This window comes from Pleurodeles waltl, chromosome 4_1 (genome assembly GCF_031143425.1).
Source record: "Pleurodeles waltl isolate 20211129_DDA chromosome 4_1, aPleWal1.hap1.20221129, whole genome shotgun sequence".
NCBI classification, from domain to species: Eukaryota; Metazoa; Chordata; class Amphibia; order Caudata; family Salamandridae; genus Pleurodeles; species Pleurodeles waltl.
Genome location: NC_090442.1, coordinates 606,878,288 through 606,903,284, shown reverse-complemented (window position 1 = coordinate 606,903,284; position 24,997 = coordinate 606,878,288). Strand labels below are relative to the sequence as shown.

Here is a 24,997-nt window from a genome sequence, read left to right as displayed (position 1 = left end):
GTTGAGGCATATAAGAAGGAGCCTGTTCTTCAAGTCAGACCTTTTCTTTTGAAAGTGATGGAAATAACCCAAGACGCGCCTCTCTTCTGTTACATTCACAGGTCCATACTCAAATATCCTGTGATGAAAAACTGTACTCTGTTTTCTGATGGATACATCTAACTGCAGACTCTTAACCTTAGAATAACCTCCAGGTACCAGACTGAATCCTGAGATTTCTTTCATAGCAGTGCTCCTCTGAGCCACTAAGTGGTGCTGTGTAGTTCAGTGCTGACCTATACTGCCCCAGACGTAACTGACTAGCGCCACACATAAATACTACCCTCTACACGCTGATGTCATTTGTTTCCTTTTTGATGCTTTCCACTCTGGATCCGGAGCTCTGCTTCCAACTTTGTTGGTTTTCCAGTGACTCCAAAACATTTCCTCAGTGTGCTAGGGAACGATATCCCCACCAAAAATTATATGATTCAAGCCATGCCGTGACTGCAAGATGTCCTGCGCAAGAGGTGCCTTTGAAACTTGGGATCAGGACACTATTGAAAGTCATCTGGTAAGTGCCCCTTCATGCGACTGAAGGCAAATCTAGACTGGAAGGCGAAGCTGTATGAAGAAGTTGCAGCTTTTGCATCAATCTTACTCCGTTGCTGGTCCACTGTTTGTCCCGGTATAGGAAAGTGCCTCTTTTTGCCATGGTTACTGCCCACTTTTTGCCTGGTATCTAATGTGATTTGGGCTGTAAGTACACTTGGTTCCTGCTAACCAGTCTCCAGTACCAAATCTCCTTCCCTAAACTGTTCATTTGTTTCCACAATTGCCAAATTCTTTCGCACCTTCTGTAAGTCCCTATTATATTGTACCCCTGGTACCTAGGGCCTGAGGTGCTAAAGAGGGTCCACAGGGGCTGAAACACGAATTGTACCACCCTAAGGGACCCCTCAAAAAGCACATGACAGGCTGCCATTGCAGGCTGCCTGTCTTGGTGCAGACAAAAGTGAAAATACAACGACATGGCACACAGCCTTCGTTCCATGTCCCCTAACACTGCATGCAATACATGTAAGTCACCCCTACCCAGGCCTTACAGCCCTAAGGCAGGGGCATTATATTACATATGAGGTCATATGTGCAAGAGCAGATATTCCCCTGCTATGTCTTTGTCAATTTTCAGACATAGTAAGTGGCCAGGGATTCCATTTTAAATGCATGTGCTGGACACTGGTCAGTACGAGTTCCCCAGCTACATGATGGCTTCAATGAAGATAGGGATATTTGGTATCAAACATCTCGTATTTGTGAACCCCACTGATGCCAATGTTGGATTTACCAAAACATCCACCCAGGGGACACCTTGGAGGTGCCCCCTGAACCCCTACCATCCTCTGGTGTGGTTGCTGACTGGTTTCTGCCACCTGAGACATGGTTCTGGCCCCCTAGGGTGAGAGCCTTCTGCTCTCAGGAGGCCCAGAACAAATGTCAGTCCAGGAAGAGGGTGTAACACCCCCTCCCATAGAATGACCTGCTGATTAGCCTTCCTGTGGCAGCAAGCCTCAAAGAGCTGCCCTCCTTTGAAATGTGAATCTGGCTCCCCTCACAGGAGAGGAAGCACCCCCCTTGTCCAGAGCCCAAAGGGCACCTGGGCAGGCAGAAAAAATAGCTAGTCAACGTAGGCGTGCCACCTCTAGTCTAGTGCCACCCCTAAAGTGGGCTAAGCCGAGGTGAATATTAATTTTCAGAGATAGCCGTCTTCGAGATGGCATACATAGGATACTGGGACAGAGTTATGCCCACTTTCCACAGGAAGTGGTCATATAGGGGGCATAGTGACCCCCAATGGTCAGTAGCCCATTGGCTACTACCCTTCACACCCTAATGCCTCTAATTTCTGTATTTAGGGGACCCCCTGGCACCAGAGAAACAGATCCTGATGACCGAAGAGGACCAAGGACACAGAAGTGCTGTGAAAGCAGAAGAGGAGAAAAAAACAGCTGACCTGGTACCAACCACACTGGCCTGTCTGCATCCATTGTCGAAATCTGCATCAAATTCGACTCGTCCTTCAGCTATGACTCCAGACACCCGGGGGGACTGCCTGCCTTCAATAAAGACTCAAGACCTCCCCTGAACAGCAGGCCTGTTCTCTAGCAAACTTCAAACGAAGGGACTCTGAAGCCTCTAGAACGGCCAAAACCCGACACTTGAAGTCACCACTGCACCCACCATCTCCGACCCCCGACAAGGGTCCCCAGCCCTTTAGAGCACAAGTCCCTCATGGTTTCACCCCTTCTGGACTCCACGCCAATGCCTGCAGGCTCTGCACGCAGCACCTCCTCTACCGTGACTGCTCTGGTAAAGAAAACCGGGCACCCCTGCACCCATCGCCCCTGAGCTGTGGAGAAGAGGAGCCTCCTACCTGTGTCTGAGCATCGTGAGACCTGATCTCTGCTGTTGGTTCAGCCCGATTGGCCTGGCCAGAGCTTGCAGCCTCTTTCTGCAGTGACTGATCTCCATTGAAAGGCATTGGGTACCCAACGTTATTTTGTGCTCTGCACCCGGCCGCACCTGTGCCGCTGGTGTTGTGCCGCTGGTGTTGTCCAGCTGGTGTTGCCTTGGACCTTTCCCACAACTCACCTTAACTCCTCTGGAGCGTCGCTGGAGCAGGGTTCTTTGGAAGGCAGGAGACAGGCCGGTAGGACTGGGGCCAAAGCAGTTGGTGTCTTCTGTTCTTCCTCTGCAGGGGGTTTTCAGCTCAGCAGTCTTCTTCTTCTTGTAGGTTTCAGGAATCTAAATTCTTAGGTTCAGGGGAGCCCTTAAATACTAAATTTAAGGGCGTGTTTAGGTCTGGGGGGTTAGTAGCCAATGGCTACTAGCCCTGAGGGTGGGTACACCCTCTTTGTGCCTCCTCCCAAGGGGAGGGGGTCACATCCCTAATCCTATTGGGGAATCCTCCATCTGCAAGATGGAGGATTTCTAAAAGTTAGAGTTACTTCAGCTCAGGACACCTTAGGGGCTGTCCTGACTGGCCAGTGACTCCTCCTTGTTTTTCTCATTATTTCCTCCGGCCTTGCCGCCAAAAGTGGGGGCCGTGGCCGGAGGGGGCGGGCAACTCCACTAGCTGGAGTGTCCTGCGGTGCTGGCACAAAGGGGTGAGCCTTTGAGGCTCACCGCCAGGTGTGACAGCTCCTGCCTGGGGGAGGTGTTAGCATCTCCACCCAGTGCAGGCTTTGTTACTGGCCTCAGAGTGACAAAGGCACTCTCCCCATGGGGCCAGCAACATGTCTCGGTTGTGGCAGGCTGCTGGAACCAGTCAGCCTACACAGATAGTCGGTTAAGGTTTCAGGGGGCACCTCTAAGGTGCCCTCTGGGGTGTATTTCACAATAAAATGTACACTGGCATCAGTGTGCATTTATTGTGCTGAGAAGTTTGATACCAAACTTCCCAGTTTTCAGTGTAGCCATTATGGTGCTGTGGAGTCCGTGTTTGACAGACTCCCAGACCATATACTCTTATGGCTACCCTGCACTTACAATGTCTAAGGTTTGGCTTAGACACTGTAGGGGCACAGTACTCATGCACTGGTGCCCTCACCTATGGTATAGTGCACCCTGCCTTAGGGCTGCAAGGCCTACTAGAGGGGTGACTTATCTATACTGCATAGGCAGTGTGAGGTTGGCATGGCACCCTGAGGGGAGTGCCATGTCGACTTACTCGTTTTTGTTCTCACCAGCACACACAAGCTGACAAGCAGTGTGTCTGTGCTGAGTCAGGGGTCCCCAGGGTGGCATAAGATATGCTGCAGCCCTTAGAGACCTTCCCCGGCATCAGGGCCCTTGGTACCAGGGGTACCAGTTACAAGGGACTTACCTGGATGCCAGGGTGTGCCAATTGTGGAATCAAAAGTACAGATTAGGGAAAGAACACTGGTGCTGGGGCCTGGTTAGCAGGCCTCAGCACACTTTCAATTCAAAACATAGCATCAGCAAAGGCAAAAAGTCAGGGGGTAACCATGCCAAGGAGGCATTTCCTTACACAACCCCCCCCCCCCCCCCCCCCCCAAACGAAAGAGGATGAGACTAACCTTTCCCAAGAGAGTCTTCATTTTCTAAGTGGAAGAACCTGGAAAGGCCATCTGCATTGGCATGGGCAGTCCCAGGTCTGTGTTCCACTATAAAGTCCATTCCCTGTAGGGAGATGGACCACCTCAACAGTTTTGGATTTTCACCTTTCATTTGCATCAGCCATCTGAGAGGTCCGTGGTCAGTCTGAACTAGGAAGTGAGTACCAAAGAGGTATGGTCTCAGCTTCTTCAGGGACCAAACCACAGCAAAGGCCTCCCTCTCAATGGCACTCCAACGCTGCTCCCTGGGGAGTAACCTCCTGCTAATGAAAGCAACAGGCTGGTCAAGGCCATCATCATTTGTTTGGGCAAAACTGCCCCTATCCCATGTTCAGAGGCATCTGTCTGCACAATGAACTGCTTGGAGTAATCTGGAGCTTTTAGAACTGGTGCTGTGCACATAGCTTGTTTCAGGGTGTCAAAGGCCTGTTGGCATTCTACAGTCCAGTTTACTTTCTTGGGCATTTTCTTGGAGGTGAGTTCTGTGAGGGCTGTCACAATGGATCCATATCCCTTCACAAACCTCCTATAGTACCCAGTCAAGCCAAGGAATGCCCTGACTTGAGTCTGGGTTTTTGGAGCTGCCCAGTCCAGAATAGTCTGGATCTTAGGCTGGAGTGGCTGAACTTGGCCTCCACTCACAAGGTGTCCCAAGTAAACCACAGTTCCCTGCCCTATCTGGCATTTGGATGCCTTGATGGAGAGGCCTGCAGATTGCAGAGCCTTCAAAACCTTCTTCAGGGGGACCAGGTGATCCTGCCAGTTGGAGCTAAAGACAGCAATATCGTCGAGATAAGCTGCACTGAAGGACTCCAAGCCAGCAAGGACTTGATTCACCAACCTTTGGAAGGTGGCAGGGGCATTCTTTAAACCAAAGGGCATAACAGTGAACTGATAATGCCCATCAGGTGTGGAGAATGCTGTCTTTTCTTTTGCTCCAGGGGCCATTTTGATTTGCCAGTACCCTGCTGTTAAGTCAAAGGTACTTAAGAATTTGGCAGCCCCTAATTTATCAATCAGCTCATCAGCTCTAGGAATGGGATGGGCATCTGTCTTGGTGACAGAGTTAAGTCCTCTGTAGTCCACACAAAACCTCATCTCTCTCTTTCCTTCTTGGATGTGAGGTTTGGGGACTAAGACCACTGGGCTAGCCCAGGGGCTGTCAGAGTACTCAATTACTCCCAATTCCAGCATCTTGTGGACTTCCACCTTGATGCTTTCCTTAACTTGATCAGACTGTCGGAATATTTTGTTTTTGACAGGCATGCTGTCTCCTGTGTCCACATCATGGGTACACAGGTGTGTCTGACCAGGGGTTAGGGAAAAGAGCTCAGCAAATTGTTGCAGGACATTCCTACAGTCAGCTTGCTGTTGGCCAGAGAGGGTGTCTGAATAGATCACTCCATCTACTGAGCCATCTTTAGGGTCTGATGACAGAAGATCAGGGAGAGGCTCACTCTCAGCTTCCTGATCCTCATCTGTTACCATTAACAGATTTACATCAGCCCTGTCATGGAAGAGCTTAAGGCGGTTCACATGGATCACCCTCTTGGGGCTCCTGCTTGTGCCCAGGTCTACCAGATAGGTGACCTGACTCTTCCTCTCTAGCACTGGGTAAGGGCCACTCCATTTGTCCTGAAGTGCCCTGGGAGCCACAGGCTCCAAAACCCAGACTTTCTGCCCTGGTTGAAATTCAACCAGTGCAGCCTTTTGGTCATACCAACACTTCTGGAGCTGTTGGCTGGCCTCAAGGTTTTTGTTTGCCTTTTCCATGTACTCTGCCATCCTTGAGCGAAGGCCAAGTACATAGTCCACTATGTCTTGCTTAGGCTCATGGAGAGGTCTCTCCCAGCCTTCTTTCACAAGAGCTAGTGGTCCACTTACAGGGTGGCCAAACAGAAGTTTAAAGGGTGAGAACCCTACTCCCTTCTGAGGCACCTCTCTGTAAGCGAAAAGCAGACATGGCAAGAGGACATCCCATCTCCTTTTGAGTTTTTCTGGGAGCCCCATGATCATGCCCTTTAATGTCTTGTTGAATCTCTCAACAAGGCCATTAGTTTGTGGATGATATGGTGTAGTGAATTTATAAGTCACTCCACATTCATTCCACATGTGTTTTAGGTATGCTGACATGAAGTTGGTACCTCTGTCAGACACCACCTCCTTAGGGAAGCCCACTCTGGTAAAGATACCAATGAGGACCTTGGCTACTGCAGGGGCAGTAGTCGACCTAAGGGGAATAGCTTCAGGATACCTAGTAGCATGATCAACTACTACTAGGATGTACATATTTCCTGAGGCTGTGGGAGGTTCAAGTGGACCCACTATGTCCACACCCACTCTTTCAAAGGGGACCCCCACCACTGGAAGTGGAATGAGGGGGGCCTTTGAAAGTCCACCTGTCTTACCACTGGCTTGACAGGTGGGACAGGAGGTGCAAAACTCCTTAACCTTCTGGGACATGTTGGGCCAGTAGAAGTGGTTGACTAACCTCTCCCACGTCTTGGTTTGTCCCAAATGCCCAGCAAGGGGAATATCATGGGCTAAGGTCAGAATAAACTCTCTGAACCCCTGAGGCACTACCACTCTCCTAGTGGCACCAGGTTTGGGATCTCTTGCCTCAGTGTACAGGAGTCCATCTTCCCAATAGACCCTATGTGTTCCATTTTTCTTGCCTTTGGACTCTTCAGCAGCTTGCTGCCTAAGGCCTTCAAGAGAGGGACAGGTTTCTTGTCCCTTACACAACTCTTCCCTTGAGGGTCCCCCTGGGCCCAAGAGCTCAACCTGATAAGGTTCCAGCTCCATAGGCTCAGTTCCCTCAGAGGGCAGAACTTCTTCCTGAGAAGAGAGGCTCTCTTTTTCTTGTTGTGTTGCAGCTGGTTTCCCAGCTGACTTTCCTTTTCTCTTGGTAGGCTGGGCCTTTCTTCCAGACTCCAGCTGTACTTTTTCACCCTGTGCCTTGCACTGTGCCCTTGTCTTGACACACACCAGTTCAGGGATACCCAGCATGGCTGCATGGGTTTTCAGTTCTACCTCAGCCCATGCTGAGGACTCCAGGTCATTTCCAAGCAAACAGTCTACTGGGATATTTGAGGAGACCACCACCTGTTTCAGGCCATTGACCCCTCCCCACTCTAAAGTTACCATAGCCATGGGATGTACTTTAGTCTGATTGTCAGCGTTGGTGACTGGATAAGTTTGTCCAGCCAGGTATTGGCCAGGGGAAACCAGTTTCTCTGTCACCATAGTGACACTGGCACCTGTATCCCTCAGGCCCTCTACACTTGTCCCATTAATTAAGAGCTGTTGCCTGTATTTTTGCATGTGAGGGGGCCAGGCAGCCAGTGTGGCTAAATCCACCCCACCCTCAGAGACTAATGTAGCTTCAGTGTGACACCTGATTTGCTCTGGGCACACTGTTGATCCCACTTGGAGACTGGCCATTCCAGTTTTAGCTGGAGTGGAGTTAGAAGTGGTATCTTTCTTGGGACAGGCCTTGTCTCCAGTTTGGTGTCCAGACTGACTACAGCTACGACACCAGGCCTTTTTGGGATCAAAGTTTTTACCCTTGTACCCAGAATTGTTTTGTGAAGAGGCTCTGGGCCCACCCTCCTGTGCAGGTTTTTGGGGGCCTGTAGAAGACTCTTTACTATTTTTGTTTTTGGCTGTCTCACCACCTTTCCCCTGGGGAGGTTTTGTGACCCCTTTCTTTGGGTCACCCCCTGTGGAAGTTTTGGACACCCTAGTCTTGACCCAATGGTCCGCCTTCTTTCCCAATTCTTGGGGAGAAATTGGTCCTAGGTCTACCAGATGCTGATGCAGTTTATCATTGAAACAATTACTTAATAGGTGTTCTTTCACAAATAAATTGTACAGCCCATCATAATTACTTACACCACTGCCTTGAATCCAACCATCTAGTGTTTTTACTGAGTAGTCTACAAAGTCAACCCAGGTCTGGCTCGAGGATTTTTGAGCCCCCCTGAATCTAATCCTATACTCCTCAGTGGAGAATCCAAAGCCCTCAATCAGGGTACCTTTCATGAGGTCATAAGATTCTGCATCTTTTCCAGAGAGTGTGAGGAGTCTATCCCTACACTTTCCTGTGAACATTTCCCAAAGGAGAGCACCCCAGTGAGATTTGTTCACTTTTCTGGTTACACAAGCCCTCTCAAAAGCTGTGAACCATTTGGTGATGTCATCACCATCTTCATATTTAGTTACAATCCCTTTAGGGATTTTCAACATGTCAGGAGAATCTCTGACCCTATTTATGTTGCTGCCACCATTGATGGGTCCTAGGCCCATCTTTTTTCTTTCCCTTTCTATGGCTAGGATCGGTCTTTCCAAAGCCAATCTTTTGGCCATCCTGGCTAACTGGATGTCCTCTTCACTGGAGTTATCCTCAGTGATTTCAGAGAGGTTGGTCCCTCCTGTGAGGGAACCAGCATCTCTGACTATGATTTGTGGAGTCAGGGCTTGAGAGGCCCTGTCTTCCCTAGATAGGACTGGTAGGGGGAAATCACCCTCCAAGTCACTATCATCATCCTCTGTGTTGCCATCCTCAGAGGGGTTGGCTCTTTCAAACTCTGCCAAAAGCTCCTGGAGCTGTAGTTTGGAAGGTCTGGGGCCCATTACTATTTTATTTAGTGTACAGAGTGACCTTAGCTCCCTCATCTTAAGATGGAGGTAAGGTGTGGTGTCGAGTTCCACCACATTCATCTCTGTACTAGACATTATGCTTCTAAAAGTTGGAATACTTTTTAAGAATCTAAAACTAGTTCTAGGTTCTAATTCAAACTTTTACCAAACTTTTAAACTCTAAAAGGAAATGCTAACAGGGACTAACACAAGGCCCTAGCAGGACTTTTAAGAATTTAGAAAAATTTCAAATTGCAAAAACAATTTCTAATGACAATTTTTGGAATTTGTCGTGTGATCAGGTATTGGCTGAGTAGTCCAGCAAATGCAAAGTCTTGTACCCCACCGCTGATCCACCAATGTAGGAAGTTGGCTCTGTATGCACTATTTCAAAGTAAGGAATAGTATGCACAGAGTCCAGGGGTTCCCCTTAGAGGTATGATAGTTGCAAAAAGAGATAATACTAATGCTCTATTTTGTGGTAGTGTGGTCGAGCAGTATGCTTATCAAAGGAGTAGTGTTAAGCATTTGTTGTACATACACACAGGCAATAAATGAGGAACACACACTCAGAGACAAATCCAGGCCAATATGTTTTGTTATAGAAAAATATCTTTTCTTAGTTTATTTTAAGAACCACAGGTTCAAATTCTACATGTAATATCTCATTTGAAAGGTATTGCAGGTAAGTACTTCGGGAACTTTAAATCATTACATTAGCATGTATACTTTTTACATAAAACACAATAAGCTGTTTTAAAAGTGGACACAGTGCAATTTTCACAGTTCCTGGGGGAGGTAAGTTTTTGTTAGTTTTGTCAGGTAAGTAAATCACTTACAAGTCTCAGGTTTGGGTCCAAGGTAGCCCACCGTTGGGGGTTCAGAGCAACCCCAAAGTTACCACACCAGCAGCACAGGGCCGGTCTGGTGCAGAGGTCAAAGAGGTGCCCAAAACGCATAGGCTTCAATGAAGAGAAGGGGGTGCCCCGGTTCCGGTCTGCCAGCAGGTAAGTACCCGCGTCTTCGGAGGGCAGACCAGGGGGGTTTTGTAGGGCACCGGGGGGGACACAAGTCCACACAGAAAGTACACCCTCAGCAGCGCGGGGGCGGCCGGGTGCAGTGTGCAAACACGCGTCGGGTTTTCAATGGTTTTCAATGAGAGATCAAGGGATCTCTTCAGCGTCGCAGGCAGGCAAGGGGGGGGGGGCTCCTCGGGGTAGCCACCACCTAGGCAAGGGAGAGGGCCTCCTGGGGGTCACTCCTGCACAGGAGTTCCGTTCCTTTAGGTGCTGGGGGCAGCGGGTGCAGGGTCTTTTCCAGCCGTCGGGAAATGGAGTTCAGGCAGTCGCGGTCAGGGGGAGCCTCGGGATTCCCTCTGCAGGCGTCGCTGTGGGGGCTCAGGGGGGACAACTTTGGTTACTCACGGTCTCGGAGTCGCCGGAGGGTCCTCCCTGCGGTGTTGGTTCTCCACCAGTCGAGTCGGGGTCGCCGGGTGCAGTGTTGCAAGTCTCACGTTTCTTGCGGGGAGTTGCAGGGGTCTTTAAGTCTGCTCCTTGAAACAAAGTTGCAGTTCTTTTGGAGCAGTGCCGCTATCCTCAGGAGTTTCTTGTCTTTCTTGAAGCAGGGCAGTCCTCAGAGGATTCAGAGGTCGCTGGTCCCTTGGAAAGCGTTGCTGGAGCAGGGTTCTTTGGAAGGCCAGGAGACAGGCCGGTAGGACTGGGGCCAAAGCAGTTGGTGTCTTCTGTTCTTCCTCTGCAGGGGTTTTTCAGCTCAGCAGTCTTCTTCTTCTTGTAGGTTTCAGGAATCTAAATTCTTAGGTTCAGGGGAGCCCTTAAATACTAAATTTAAGGGCGTGTTTAGGTCTGGGGGGTTAGTAGCCAATGGCTACTAGCCCTGAGGGTGGGTACACCCTCTTTGTGCCTCCTCCCAAGGGGAGGGGGTCACATCCCTAATCCTATTGGGGAATCCTCCATCTGCAAGATGGAGGATTTCTAAAAGTTAGAGTTACTTCAGCTCAGGACACCTTAGGGGCTGTCCTGACTGGCCAGTGACTCCTCCTTGTTTTTCTCATTATTTCCTCCGGCCTTGCCGCCAAAAGTGGGGGCCGTGGCCGGAGGGGGCGGGCAACTCCACTAGCTGGAGTGTCCTGCGGTGCTGGCACAAAGGGGTGAGCCTTTGAGGCTCACCGCCAGGTGTGACAGCTCCTGCCTGGGGGAGGTGTTAGCATCTCCACCCAGTGCAGGCTTTGTTACTGGCCTCAGAGTGACAAAGGCACTCTCCCCATGGGGCCAGCAACATGTCTCGGTTGTGGCAGGCTGCTGGAACCAGTCAGCCTACACAGATAGTCGGTTAAGGTTTCAGGGGGCACCTCTAAGGTGCCCTCTGGGGTGTATTTCACAATAAAATGTACACTGGCATCAGTGTGCATTTATTGTGCTGAGAAGTTTGATACCAAACTTCCCAGTTTTCAGTGTAGCCATTATGGTGCTGTGGAGTCCGTGTTTGACAGACTCCCAGACCATATACTCTTATGGCTACCCTGCACTTACAATGTCTAAGGTTTGGCTTAGACACTGTAGGGGCACAGTACTCATGTACTGATGCCCTCACCTATGGTATAGTGCACCCTGCCTTAGGGCTGCAAGGCCTACTAGAGGGGTGACTTATCTATACTGCATAGGCAGTGTGAGGTTGGCATGGCACCCTGAGGGGAGTGCCATGTCGACTTACTCGTTTTTGTTCTCACCAGCACACACAAGCTGACAAGCAGTGTGTCTGTGCTGAGTGAGGGGTCCCCAGGGTGGCATAAGATATGCTGCAGCCCTTAGAGACCTTCCCCGGCATCAGGGCCCTTGGTACCAGGGCTACCAGTTACAAGGGACTTACCTGGATGCCAGGGTGTGCCAATTTTGGAATCAAAAGTACAGGTTAGGGAAAGAACACTGGTGCTGGGGCCTGGTTAGCAGGCCTCAGCACACTTTCAATTCAAAACATAGCATCAGCAAAGGCAAAAAGTCAGGGGGTAACCATGCCAAGGAGGCATTTCCTTACACTCTCTCCCTTAAACATGGTAACATTGGCTCATACTCGATTGGCATATTTAATTTCCTTGTTAGTCCCTAGTAAAGTGCACTATATATATGCCCAGTGCCTGTAAATTAAGTGCTAGTGTGCTTGCAGCACTGATTGTGCCACCCACATAAGTAGCCCCATACCATGTCTTAGGCCTGTCGTTGCAAGGCCTGTGTGTGCAGTTTCACTGTCCCTTCCACTTGGCATTTAAAAGTACTCGCTATGCCTTAAACTCCCCTTTATGTACATTTAAGTCACCCCTACGGTAGACCCTAGGTAACTCATAGGGCAGAGTGCTATGTAGATAAACGGCAGGACATATACCTGTGTGTTTTATATGTCCTGGCCATGGAAAACTCCCAAATTTGTTTTCCACTACTGTGAGGCCTGCTCCTTTCATGGCCTAGCAGTAGGGCTGTCCTCATATACTGTTTGAGTGGTAGATTCTGATCAGAAAGGGGTAAACAGGTCATGTTTAGTATGGCCAGATTGGTAATAGGAAATCCTGCTTATTGGTGAGGTTAGTTTTTATATTACTATTTTAGCATTGCCACTTTTAGAAAGTGAGCATTTCTCCGCACTTAAAATCCATCTGTGCCTTAAAGCCTGTCTCCAGTCAACGTCTGGGCTGGGCCGGTTGACAGCTTTCTTGTGCATTTCACCCAGACAACCACAAACACAGGATACTCAGTCACACCTGCACTCATATGCATGCTTAATGGGGCTTCCTGGGCTGGAAGGGTGGAGGGGCCTAACACTTACATTTCAAAGGATAGTGGCTGCCCTCACACAATGGACTGCCACACCCCGTACTGGGACCCAGGCAGACAGACCTGTACTGAAAGGGGACCTTGTCCACTTCAAAACCACTCTCTGAAGGCTCCCCCACTTCAGAGGCATTTTGGGTATATGAACTGGGTCTCAGACCCCACCAATTCACACACTTCTGGACCCTAACCTGCAGCCTGTCAAGAGGAACTGCCTGGCTGCCCTAAAGGACTCATCTAGACTGCTTTGCTGAGAAGGACTGCTGCCCTGCTGTTGTCCTGCTGCCTTGCTGCCCTCTGACTTTGCTGATAAGTGCTCTCCAAGGACTTGAATTGCACTTGCCTCCTATTTTCTGAAGTCTCAGGGCCAAAAAGACTTCCATCTCTTCAAGGAAACTCCTTATGCGCTGAAAATCGATGCACAGCCTGCCTTGCGACGAGAAAAGAATGAAGTGAAGTATCGACGCAGAGCGTGCCGTGTGACAGAAAATTCGACACACCATCTACTGGATCGATGCAACGCCTGTGACTTCGTTCTGCATGCCCAGGATTTCCATGCGTCGTCCCTGGGGGCCCACAGAACCCTGCATCGCACTGAGGACCCAAGACTGCATGCCGGAAATCGATACAAAGCCTCCTGCAGCGTGGAAAGAAACAGCGCATCGTCTGTGCCGCATCGAAAAATCTGACGCACAACTTTTTTTTCCACGCATCTCCTCTGCGGTCTCTGTGCATGTAATTTTGACGCAAACCAGGTACTTTGTGCACACAAAAGATAACTGTTGATTTTTAAGATTTAAGACTTTTCTTAACATTGCAAAAGTGATATTTCAACCTGTGCTTATTGAATCTTTATCATTTTGACCTTAATTTAAATCTCATATTTTTCTAAACCTGTGTGGTGTATTTTTGTGGTGTTTTCACTGAGTTATTACATGGTTTATTACACAAATACTTTACACATTGTTTTCTAAAATAAGCCTGAGTGCTTAATACCAAGCTACCAGAGGGTGGGCACAGGATAATTTAGATTGTGTGTGATTTACCCTGACTAGGGACCCCATTTCTAACAAAGGAATTTATAATTTAATTGTGAAAGTGCATCTGTTAAGTAATTGTGTTCAAGAGAAGTTAATTCATTAGCTGGTAGCCCTAGGTCCACTTTCACCTCAAGAGTTGGGGGAAAAAGGCAGACCACTTGGTCAAAACTAACACTATGGGGGTGGGGGGGGGGGGGTTTATCAGAAATAAGCCAAAAAGCCCTCACAAGGGAAAGATCGTGACCAGGCAAAGGATAAAAACAAAGAATCTTCTAAAGGCCCCCAAAAATCTTCTCAGGAGGGTGGGCCAGAGACTCTTCCCAATCCATGGGTGGGCACAAAGGTAAAAACCAGGATTCCAAAAATGCTTGGTGTCATGACAGCAAAGGCTCTTGGACACCAAACTGGAAACCTTACCTGTCCCCACAAAAAGAATGCCTCTAATATTGAATTAATTACTGGGCCATGGAGATTTTTATATCTGGGCCAGGGAGATTTTTATATTTGACAGTCAATTGTCACAATGACTGAAGGAGAAAAGAAATCGCTATTCAAACACCATCAGAGAAAGAGAGAAGGGGTTCTACAGCGGACCACACAAAGTCTATGTTTTACATTGTCAAACAAGGATGAATACGGCCCGATCCCTCTAGTGGAATTGGGCCATTTCTCACAAATCAGCATAGCCGTGGAACATCTACCAGGCTGCCAAAACAGCCAGACAGATGCACTCGGTCATCAGCTTTCGAATTGTCATGAGTGGGAACTAGCCCATGACCAGGTGGATGAACAAATTCAGTCAGTGGTGTCACCCCACAATTGATCTGTTCACCACTCTGGACAACAGCAAATGCAAGTTTTTCAGCAGCAGGTTTTGGCATCCAGGAACGATTAGCAATTCCCTTTCGATCACTTGGTTCAATATCTTTACTGACATTTTTCCTCCTTTTCCAGTAACTCCTAGGGTGTTGAAGAAGGTGAAGAGAGATCACTGTACTCTGAGCCTCATAGCTCTACCGTGGCAGCGCCAATATTGGTACAGCGAGCTACTGCAGTTATCAATATGTCCAGCCATCCCTCTGAAAGTACATACTAGGATTATTTCCAGACATCATGGAGCTATTCTCTGATACAATCTCAAATCACTGAATTTGACAGCATGGTACCTGACCACCTAGAGTTTGGTCTTTTGGATCTTCCACAAGAATGTAGAAATATTTTGGCACAGCCCGAGCTCCAGTGACCACAAACACCTACAATGCCAAGTGAAAGTGTGTCTGTTTAAGGTGCAGGGATAATGATCATCATCTATGACGAATAAAACCTCATCAAATCCTTCCGTATTTGTTGAGACTAGCAAACTCTTGGCTTAAATATTTTTCAGTCAGGGTCCACTTTGGCTGCAATTTCCAGATTTAGGAATCCTCATCTTCTGTATTGCCCCTAAAGAGTCATAAAACAGTTGAAAAGGCTCTGTAGAGCATTTCCACCACTTCGTCATCCATTGGAGCTTAATACTGTCCTCAGTCAGTTGATACTGCCTCCTTTCGAACCAATACATAAGGCACGTTTGATATTTGGTTCATAGAAAAAAGTGCTTCTTCTATTTTTGTCATCTGCAAGAAGCGTGGGAGAGATTAATGCATTCACCATCAAGAAACCTTTCCTTTAGTTTGCAAAGGACAAAGTAATATAAAGAACCAATCCTAAGTTTACGCCTAAGGTTACTACTGGCTTTCTTTTGAATTAACCTGTCATTCTTCGTTTTTTCCTCCCAAATCCATCAATAGCAACAGAAAGGTTGTTACATTTACTGGATTTGCATAGATGCCTCAGCTTCTGCATGGACAAAACGAAGAACAGACATACGTCAGACCAGTTGGTTGTGTCTTTTTGACAGCCATCTGAGCAGGGGATAGCTTATCTTGCTGTCTTTCAGCCTTTATTTCCTTCTGTCATGCCAGGGCCAAGAGCCCACTCCACAGAAGACTGAGGGCACATACTACCAGGAGCATGGCATTAACACATGCCTTGCAGCTATCTGGAATAGCCAGCACACGATTACAAAGTGCCTACACGCGGGCGCAGAGGCTGATGCAACAGTGGGTCAGGCAATCCTGAGAAACCTGTTTCTGTACTTTTATTATGTTTATAATGTATACTGCTTGCAATTTCTGATTCAAGCATGTGAATATATAAAAATACAATGTTGTAGAAGAAATGAGTAACCTGTAACTCCAGTTCTCCAACATTGATATCTTTTATTTATCTTTTTTTTACTGGAGAAAATAGTTACATTCTTTTTACTTTAAACATGAAAAGAAACACTTAGTTTTGTTTTTGCTTAAAACACATTAAGACACTGTTCCAAAAAATTATGCATCTCTACCAAAATGTGGGGGCTGACATAGGACAATATCAAAGACCATAACTTTTTTTTTTTAAATATCTTTATTGGCAGTCTGTAAAGAGATACAAAGACCAACCATTGTTGAAACATATATTAATATAATATGCAATACAGAGTGACAAAGTCGACAATATTATCATTTATATATTTAATATATTCACATATGACTCTCCCTCCTCCTCGGTCAGAGGCCCATATGTTATTATTTCCACACTTGTGCTTTAAAATCTGAGCTATGGTGGTCCTATCAGGAGGAAGAGAGCTCAAGATTCCACCTCATTTGCTGATGTTTGGGTGCTTTCAAATGAAGTGGATGTACTACAAAATGTGCATTATTGTTTCAGACCTATTACCTTTATTCAGTTGTTTACTGTATGTTTGCACTGTATGCTGCTTTTTTAATGTACTAGGGATTCCCAGCCTGACGACTCTGAATGATTCAAGCATGTGAATATTTAAAAGATAATTTTGGAGAACTAGAGTTTCAAATAACTAACAGATTTCTTCTCCGGACACATGCCTGCTTTTTGCCAAAGGTAGTTACACCTTTTTTCCTCTGGGCAAACTATCACCCTCCCGATATTTTTTGCTACATCATCCCTCTAAGGAGGAGGAAAGATTACATTACCTGGATCCTAAAAGAGCTCTCAGCTTTTACATTAATCATACCAGAGAGCACCTAGTGGACGATCTGCAGTTTATTGGTTTCACAGTAGCACAGAAAGGCAAGGCAATGCAGAAAAAGACCACCCCCATGGCATTGTGTTCTGCATTAAGGTCGGCTAAGCACCGGCTTAGAAGCAGCCTTCAGAAGGTTTGCAGGCTCATTTCACCCGAGCCAAGGCTGCTATCACTCACTGCATTGGCATATTTAGTGCCTGTCCTGTACATTTGCCCCGTAACTAAGTGAGCATCTTTTCATACTTTCATGAAGCACCACTGTCTGGATAGCCAGGTCCATCTAGATGGGCATGTTGCCAGCTCGGTCCCACAGGACTTGGGAGGTACTGCTTCGATATCTATTCCAAGGTGAGGAATCTGTGGTTAGAAGTCTCTATCGAAAGAATGTTACTTACCTTCGGTAATGCTCTTTCTGGGACAGACTCTATCTACCTGTAGTTGTTTTTCATTAACCTTGGTTTGTGGTCATGTTTCACTTCGAAAGCATCAGTGATGGGGCTGACCACTGTGGTGTGTTGGACCTATTCTACCTTCTAAGGATTCACTAGAAGGTTTTATTTTCCTATGACGTTGATTAGAGAGGAATGATAAATCTCTAAAAATCAGGGCTGAATAATTTCAATTTAGAATGACAATGAAGTAAATAGTGACATTTGTTAGTTTGATTTCTAATCCGATCATGGGTCTGAAACTTGATGCACAGTGATACTGTGTGCTGACTCTGTTTCTAATTGTCTTCCAACTTTCTTTTTGAGGATTGTGCATTTATGATAAAGGTTATAGATTGACATATAGCTGGGCCAGGCCTCCTTGTCAGTTGTCACAAGCGGTGTATTAACTGCCTGCTTTAGGCAGTCAGAATCTGTTTGTGAATCAGCAGGTGGAAGATTTTTGCGATGTTCTGAAGTATTATATCTGTGTGGTTTGTCCTTGCTGCAGTAGGCTGGGCCGGACTCTACCACTAGATTTAATGCTTTTGTCTTGTTTGTTGATTTTACCCCATACTTGGTTTATAATTTGAAAGCTGAAGCTCAGCAAAAACACAGAAAAAAGTTGTCAAGCTTCAATCGTCAACTCAATGTGATGGTTAATTTTTTTTTAACATTAATTCATAGTTGTTTTTTTCACAATAACTGAAGAATAAAACAGCTATAAAAAATTACACTTCAGCCTCCAGTAACCTCAGTCTGCTGGTGGCAACAATATACAAGCCCATGCGTGGATGGGAATTGAACTGTCTTTCTTCAAAACAGTTTTTTTTGTAGACGATACATTTTGTGATGGAATTAGAAAAAATGCTTTTGTGGCTTACTTGACAAGCAAAGTTTTATATTAGAATAGTGTTGCCCGAATTAAACCATACTTTCAACTCAAGGTTGTGCTGGATTAAAAATATTTATAAACGTTAAAATAATTTTTAACGTCCGTTGTATAAGGCAAATGAATGGTTGCATCACCTTGAGTCCAAAAGGACCCTTTGCCGTTACCAAGATGGACAGGTTGTTAACTCAGTGTTGGCTGTTGTGGTGTTTTCAAAATGAAGGTGCACACTGCAGTGAATTCTCAGTTCCCCTTTGTTGTAGAATTAGGTTTTCCACGACCGTGGCTGTTCACCTTTGAGGGTTTCCAGTAACAGAGCTCTGAAGGCCATCAATATGGAATTAATTCCATACCCTTGCGAATCACTTCAGTTTTCACTATTCCTCTAGGGTAGAATGGAGATGCAGTGACTCTCTTTCTATCCTTCGATTTATATTGTTAATGATGTTAAAATAATAGTTCTAAGATTAAAGGAAATGGAAAATAATTAGTATGTGAAGAACCTATGCATGGAAAATATGAAGGATGGTGGTGAAAGAGACAATAGAAACAATTTTCCCAACAGTTAAGTTATTTGCCGATTACAGATAATTAGTGAGTACTGATCTGACATATAACTTTTTGAAGCCTCACAGGATTTCTCTTTTTTTTAGTTTTGCTTAGTAGAGGATTTCTGAAGTCTCTGGAATCAGAATCCAGTGGGGCAGCAAAAAGTTGTGATGGGATTGCCTGTTGGACCATGTGAATGCATAAGTTAGAATGGACTTTGCCATTTTGAAAATAAAGGTATTAGAGGCTGAGCTGAACACTGCCAAAATAGGTATTGTATTGAATACATTTAAAAAAAAACATGGCTGAGGCTCGGATACAGATTTTTTTCCGCAATCCCACTTCTAAGAAATTAGGCATTTTCAGACAATTAGGATTAAGACAATCTTGGTGATCCTTATAGCTTTTTTACCAGCTGTATAATAATGGTGGTGATTTTGTGATCCCCTAGTGAAATAAATATTATTTTGAATTGTTTTGCTTAAATTTCTCTCTTTAGCATTATGACTATTTACTTATTTGTTACATTTTTGTGAAGTAATGCATGTATTCTGTTTTCAATTTGTTAGATTCAACCTTAAAGAACCTTTCTCAGGAGGTTATTGAGCTGCTAAAGAGATTAGTTGGGCTGGAGACTTTCTCTATCGCTTTTGCTGCAGTTCAGAAACAGGCTAATCAGAAAAGAGTTACTAGAAAAAAAGAAAAGGCCCTGCAGGTAAGCATGATCTGATAAAGTTCTGTTTGTGGAGGGATATTACCTAACTCTGCATATCCTGAGCTCTATTACTCCTTGTTTTCACCTTCACATACCCATCTCCCCACCAATTGACGTATTAACTACTTATAGCACCAATCGTTCTTTTTCTTCTCCACTGTAGTGAACTGGAACATTCAGCTTGTTAAATGGAAGTGTAGAAGGCATTTCAGTGATCCATGACTCGTTTTTTTCTGACTTATTGAGTAGATTATTGCACCATAAGTTCATCCATCACAGTCCTGTTAGTGTCAGGCACAGGGGCTTCAGGGGGGTTTATTAATTGTGGTTTTTATATTAGAATGATCTCAACCCCACCACTGTAATATCATATCCCATGTATGTACTGCCATCCTCCACTGTGCTTCTACTACGTAACACAGCACTGCTAACACCACTATGTACCTTTACCACCACTTTTTAACACTTCTCTAACAAGCAATGAAGCAGACTTCTGCTAACAAAACACAGTGTAGTGTTTCCATATTTATTGTAGGTAGTGCCAGCTTCATCATGATGCTGAAATCGGGGTTGTGGGCATATAATGCCAACCTTAACACCCTGGCATCACTTACTTTTTTTCTGTGCTGTTTGATGGGGATTCGGAGCTCTTGTTAGAGGTTTCTTCTGATAGTTTTTTTAAAGAGTTTTGTTATGAATCTCTAATGCAGTGATGTCTCCCCACCACTACTGTTGGACCACCAACAAACAAATGTCCATCACAGACTCACATGAATAGTGTCTATTGTGCCTGTGCTCCAGGCATGATGCTTCTTAAGGAGTGTGAAACATGCTGTTATGGACCACTCCTGAGATGGCCACAGTTGGACTTGACAGTGTTCTTCGTCCAAATCGTGGTCACACTTTCACTCTTCTCCATCACTCAATTCTTCAAGAGAGTGACGTTATCTTGGCAGCCCGGCAGCCGTCCACCAAAGCGGTGTACGCCTGTAGTTGGAACAGATTTGTGGCATGGTGTATCAACAGGTTTGTTGATCCCCTTTCTGCACCTCTCTTGAAGGTTCTCCTCTTCATTCTTTCTCTTGCCCAGCAGGGTTCTGCTATGGGCACCCTTAAGGGTTGTCTGCCACCTCTGCCTTTCTAAGGCCGCCAGACAAACCTTTTCTGTTCAAATCTCCCATTGTTGGGAGGTTTCTTAAAGAATTCATCCATATGTTCCCTCCAACCCCGTTCATAATGCCCCTATAAGATTTGAACTTGGTCCTCATATCTCAGGTGTGCTCCTTCCGAGCAGCTCCACAACTGTCCCCTGTGACTCTTGACTCTTAAAACTGCCTTCTTGATTGCCATAACCTCTGCTCGAAGATTGAGTGAGCTCCAGGCTCTTTCTACGAAGTCACCATTTCTTGCTATCCATCCTGTAGAGGTGGTGCTTCGTACCAGGGCTTCCTTCCTTCCCAAAGTGGTGACACCTTTTCATGTAGGTCAATCAAGCACCTTGCCTACTTTTTATGCACCCTCACATCCCTCTCATGAGGAGGAGAGACTCCACCGCTTGGATCCAAAGAGTGTTGGCTTTCTACCTAAATCGTACCAGAGGTTACCTGGTAGACGATCAACTCTTTGTGAGTTATGTGGGTCCAAAGAAAGGAAGGGCAGTGCAGAAAAGGACCATCTTGCGATGGATTGTCCTCTGCATCAAAATGTGCTACGCTTTGGCGAAAAAGCAACCCCCTGAGGATTTGCATGTTCATTCTGCCAGAGCAACTGCTGCAACCATAGCTTTAGCACTTGGTGTTCTAGCCCTGGATATCTGCCAGGCAGCGACGTGGGCATCCTTGCATACATTCACTAAATGTTACTGCCTGGATAGTCCGGTCCGCAGAGCCGTTCGGTATCATTATATATATCATATATGTATACATTATATACACCTTGCCAACTTAAACTCTCGCACTTACCAACAATCCTCTTAACTCACACTTAACTCTCACCTGTTAAGTCACCTAACCTATAAGTTGTTTTTTCTGTTCTTGCTCCCTAGTTGGTTTGTTTTATTGTTCTCTCACTCTTTCCTCACAGCCTAGGCTCTGTACTTTTTTCATCTATGATTAATAGATGGTGTTAGTTTGACACTCATTTTACACTCATATTTCGGTTTATCGTGGATACTTCTTCCTGTAGATTGTTCATCTTGATTTGTGGAGGCTCTCCAGGCAGCAGAATGGATCATGAAATTGTAAAGCAATTCACCCCTAAAGTATTGTTGAGGCATCTCCACACAAATAAGTGCAGAGGGCCTTAAAAAACTTCAGCTGTGGCTATACAAGTTTGTTTTGTTGGGTACTATACGTGTCTGGATTCAGAACATGTGCTGGCCATTAATAGATTGATGTACTTTTTACTCCTTTTTTCAAGTATTGAAAATTAAACCATCCGTGTCTGTTCCTAAATCATCAGCTTTTAAATTGTGCTCTGAGTGTGGGAGTTAAAGGCTTTTTCTCATCTAGGTTTATTTGGTATCTGGATACTAAGCATGATGCAAACCCTTGTAGTCTTGTCACACTCATGAATCTGGCAGCTGTCAGGGAGAGGGAAGGTGAAGCTCTTTATGGTTTCTCACAAACATGAAGGGGGTCAAAATCTCTCCTCATTTCTGGGGTTGGCCTTCACCCCCTCAGGGCTGTACTCCTTTTCAGAGAATAGTTGCTGTCATTGTGACCCTAAACACAAAATGTTCCTATTCCTGCACGTATTGGTGATCACACAGGGATAGCATCATTATAAACCAGAAGAGAAGTGGGCCATCTCGATCCATTCTCTATTTTTCAATTCTTCTGAAGATCCAATCTCAGCAGATACTTAAGCCTTCCTCAGAAACAAAGACCAAACAAACAGTGGCTTTAATCAGCCAATGAAGTAACTTTTTGACCTACAGGCAATGCCATGAACTCCTAAGTTACTATCAGGAACTGTTATCATTCTAGCAGTTTCAGTAGTGGGTTTGTCCTTGGCTTTCGCCTGCCCATACTGTGCCGACAATGGTGGCAGAGCTGCTACCTTCAAGGTGACAAATTTATGCCACTCTCTGGTTCATTCAGAAGGACAACAACATCATATTCGATAACAGTGCTGTTGGGTTCAGTGCTGGCGGGTTTGAGAGCAGCGCTAAAGGATCCCATGTTAGATGTAACTCCTTTCTCTCGCACAGATGTAATTTTTTTTTTTAAAGTGAAGCAAGTTTTTTGCGCCCTTTTCAGGTGAGCATAACCCAGTTGAAAAGGTTATTTGTCTAGAGACTTTGACTAGATATGTCATTCTCGAATCAGACTTTGATGCCTTGTTTTTTTGTGACCTTGATCTGATAAGCATGAGGATAAGTATTGCTGATAATCTTCTGCCACCAGAGCCACCTTACAATTGTTCTTCTCTTCGATTTGCTGAATGCCAACAAGGTCAACTACTACTACTACATCAGTGGCTTGATTAGCACCAAAGTCATTGTAGTCACCCTTACCGTTTATAGTGATCATATCCAGTTTGTTCACCAGAATTATCCGAAAAATTCAAACCTCTCTTGCCATTTAATGAAGCTTTGGCTGGAACATGTGCAGGTGCTTTGGAAACTTCACAGTTAGTACCTGCTGTCGAAGCTTTGGAATTAGGGGCAAATAACTCAAAATGTGTTTCAATGTATACTACTCTGAACGCTTCCAAAGGTAATTTCTAGGTTGATCAGTTCACTCCATCTGAGTTTTATCCACTGCCAGCTTTTAGTAATGGGGAAGACTATTTTTATCAACCTGACACAAAAAATAGTTTTTCTTTCCATAAATGGAGCTCAAAAGAAATCTGAACTTGTGACCAATTATTCATAGTGTATGCTTTGCTAAGAAGGACAAAACAGTGACTAACCAGACAATTTAATTTCTAGATATCTTTTGCTGTGTAATAAGTTATGCAGCACTTTGGCTTAAAAAGATCAGGCCTGCTCTATAAGAGATAGCACAGAAATGTGTCTTACTGCAACTTGGATGTCCACCACATTTGTTCAGCAAACATTATATTCTTGATTTGGGGCTATGTTCTGTTTGAAAGAACAGTTTTGCGGTCTATTTTAGTCTACATAAGGAACAAACGTGTACCTGGCAGACCCTCCCCTTTTTATGATTGTTGTGTCTATGGCAACCTTTCAAGATGAGGAAGATGGGGGAGGGAGTATCAATTAGAAGAGCTAGTTACTTTTCTACAGAAACATTAGTTATGGTAGATGCGCTATTGTCCCCCACAGTCACCCTCACCTTCCACCTCCTCTCATTGAAGGGTATGTTATGTCTCCTGTTCATCAAGTTGTTGTCTATTGACTTTTTTTGTCTTAGTCTTTCTGGGTATTGAAAATTTGGGAAAAATTAAATCAATGACACCCCATTGCTGTTCAAAATCACCTACCACCTTATTATGCTGAATGGCATCACTGCAGCACTAACTACACATCTGTTTTAAAATGTTTGGATCAAATGTGCTTCCTAGAGAAAAAGTCAAAATTAGGAATTCGCCCGTAAACCACCTATGAGAAAAAAATGTTACCACTGGAAATTAACTTAGCATTTCTTCCTGCAGGCCGTGGCAAATCCTGACATTGCTGCAAAGAGGAAGTTAAAGAAACACAAGAATAAATTGGAGGCTAAAAAGAGGAAAATTGAGTTTTTGCGACCAGGCTACAAGGCCAAGAAATCACGGAGTAATACACTTAAGGATCTAGCAATGGTTGAATGAAGGGTTTCTGTTGAAACGTGCGTTTCCTCACTGAAATGATGGATAAATCAACAAGCTTCTGTAAATACTGGACTTCAAAAATGTGGATTTTTAGTGTTCAGCCTTCGACCTGTGGAAGAATAGTTCGAACGTATTAATTATTGTACAGTTTATAGTACCAATATGTATTTTTTAAATTAATTATGCATAAAGAACATCTTTACACAGCCATCGGTGTGTGTTTTGTTTGTTTGTGACTTTTGCTCCAATTGTTTTTAAAAGATAGCAGACCGAGACAAGAGTTATCAGCCTTGGCCAGCCAACTTAGAAATTTGCTTCACATTTCCACCTTTTAACTGCTTCTATTTTTGAAGCCATGTCTTTGGGCAGGTCCATTGTTACAGCCCTAGACATTTGTTTTATTTAATAGTTTATTTGGGCTTTTATAGTGCTAGACATGACGTTAATTGTCAGCTCTCAGCGATTTCTGTGGTCTATATATTAACTAATGGGGGAACATATCTTCCATGATGTTCACACTTAACAGAGTTTACAGGGATTACCGAATGTGGCTTCATGCAGATGGACAGTGGCCCACTGAGCATTGCGTTGGAGGTTTAGTTGACGGTGCTGTTAAAATAATTTACTAAGATTTTATGGAGAGCTACATTGTTTGCTATTTTTATGTTGGTGCGTAATAATCAAGCATGCCTGGAAGATCTTTTAGCAGCCTGAAAAGTTGTGGTGTTTTATCCCACTCAAGATTTGTAATATATTGGCAGCATATTGGGTATGTTTTTAGCTAATGTAAGTATCAGTGATGATTGGTTGTTAGGTTTTCTGGACATGCATGAGGGGACTGTTCTCCCGAGAGTTGGATTATCCTTGCAGCGACCATTGACAATTTATTCTTCTGTGCTGCCGTCCTC

General features: G+C 45.2%; 1 protein-coding gene across 1 annotated transcript in view; it reads left to right on the top strand.

The window, feature by feature from the left end:
* The window catches only part of UTP20 (UTP20 small subunit processome component), a 966,235-nt gene extending 941,936 nt beyond the window's left edge, over positions 1 to 24,299 (top strand). Inside the window, exons 61-62 of the mRNA XM_069229033.1 lie at positions 19,168 to 19,313; positions 23,934 to 24,299. Coding sequence (XP_069085134.1) covers positions 19,168 to 19,313; positions 23,934 to 24,089 — 302 coding nt within the window. The 3' untranslated portion in view covers positions 24,090 to 24,299. The remainder of the gene's footprint in view (positions 1 to 19,167; positions 19,314 to 23,933) is intronic.
* Positions 24,300 to 24,997: the final 698 nt, after the last annotated feature.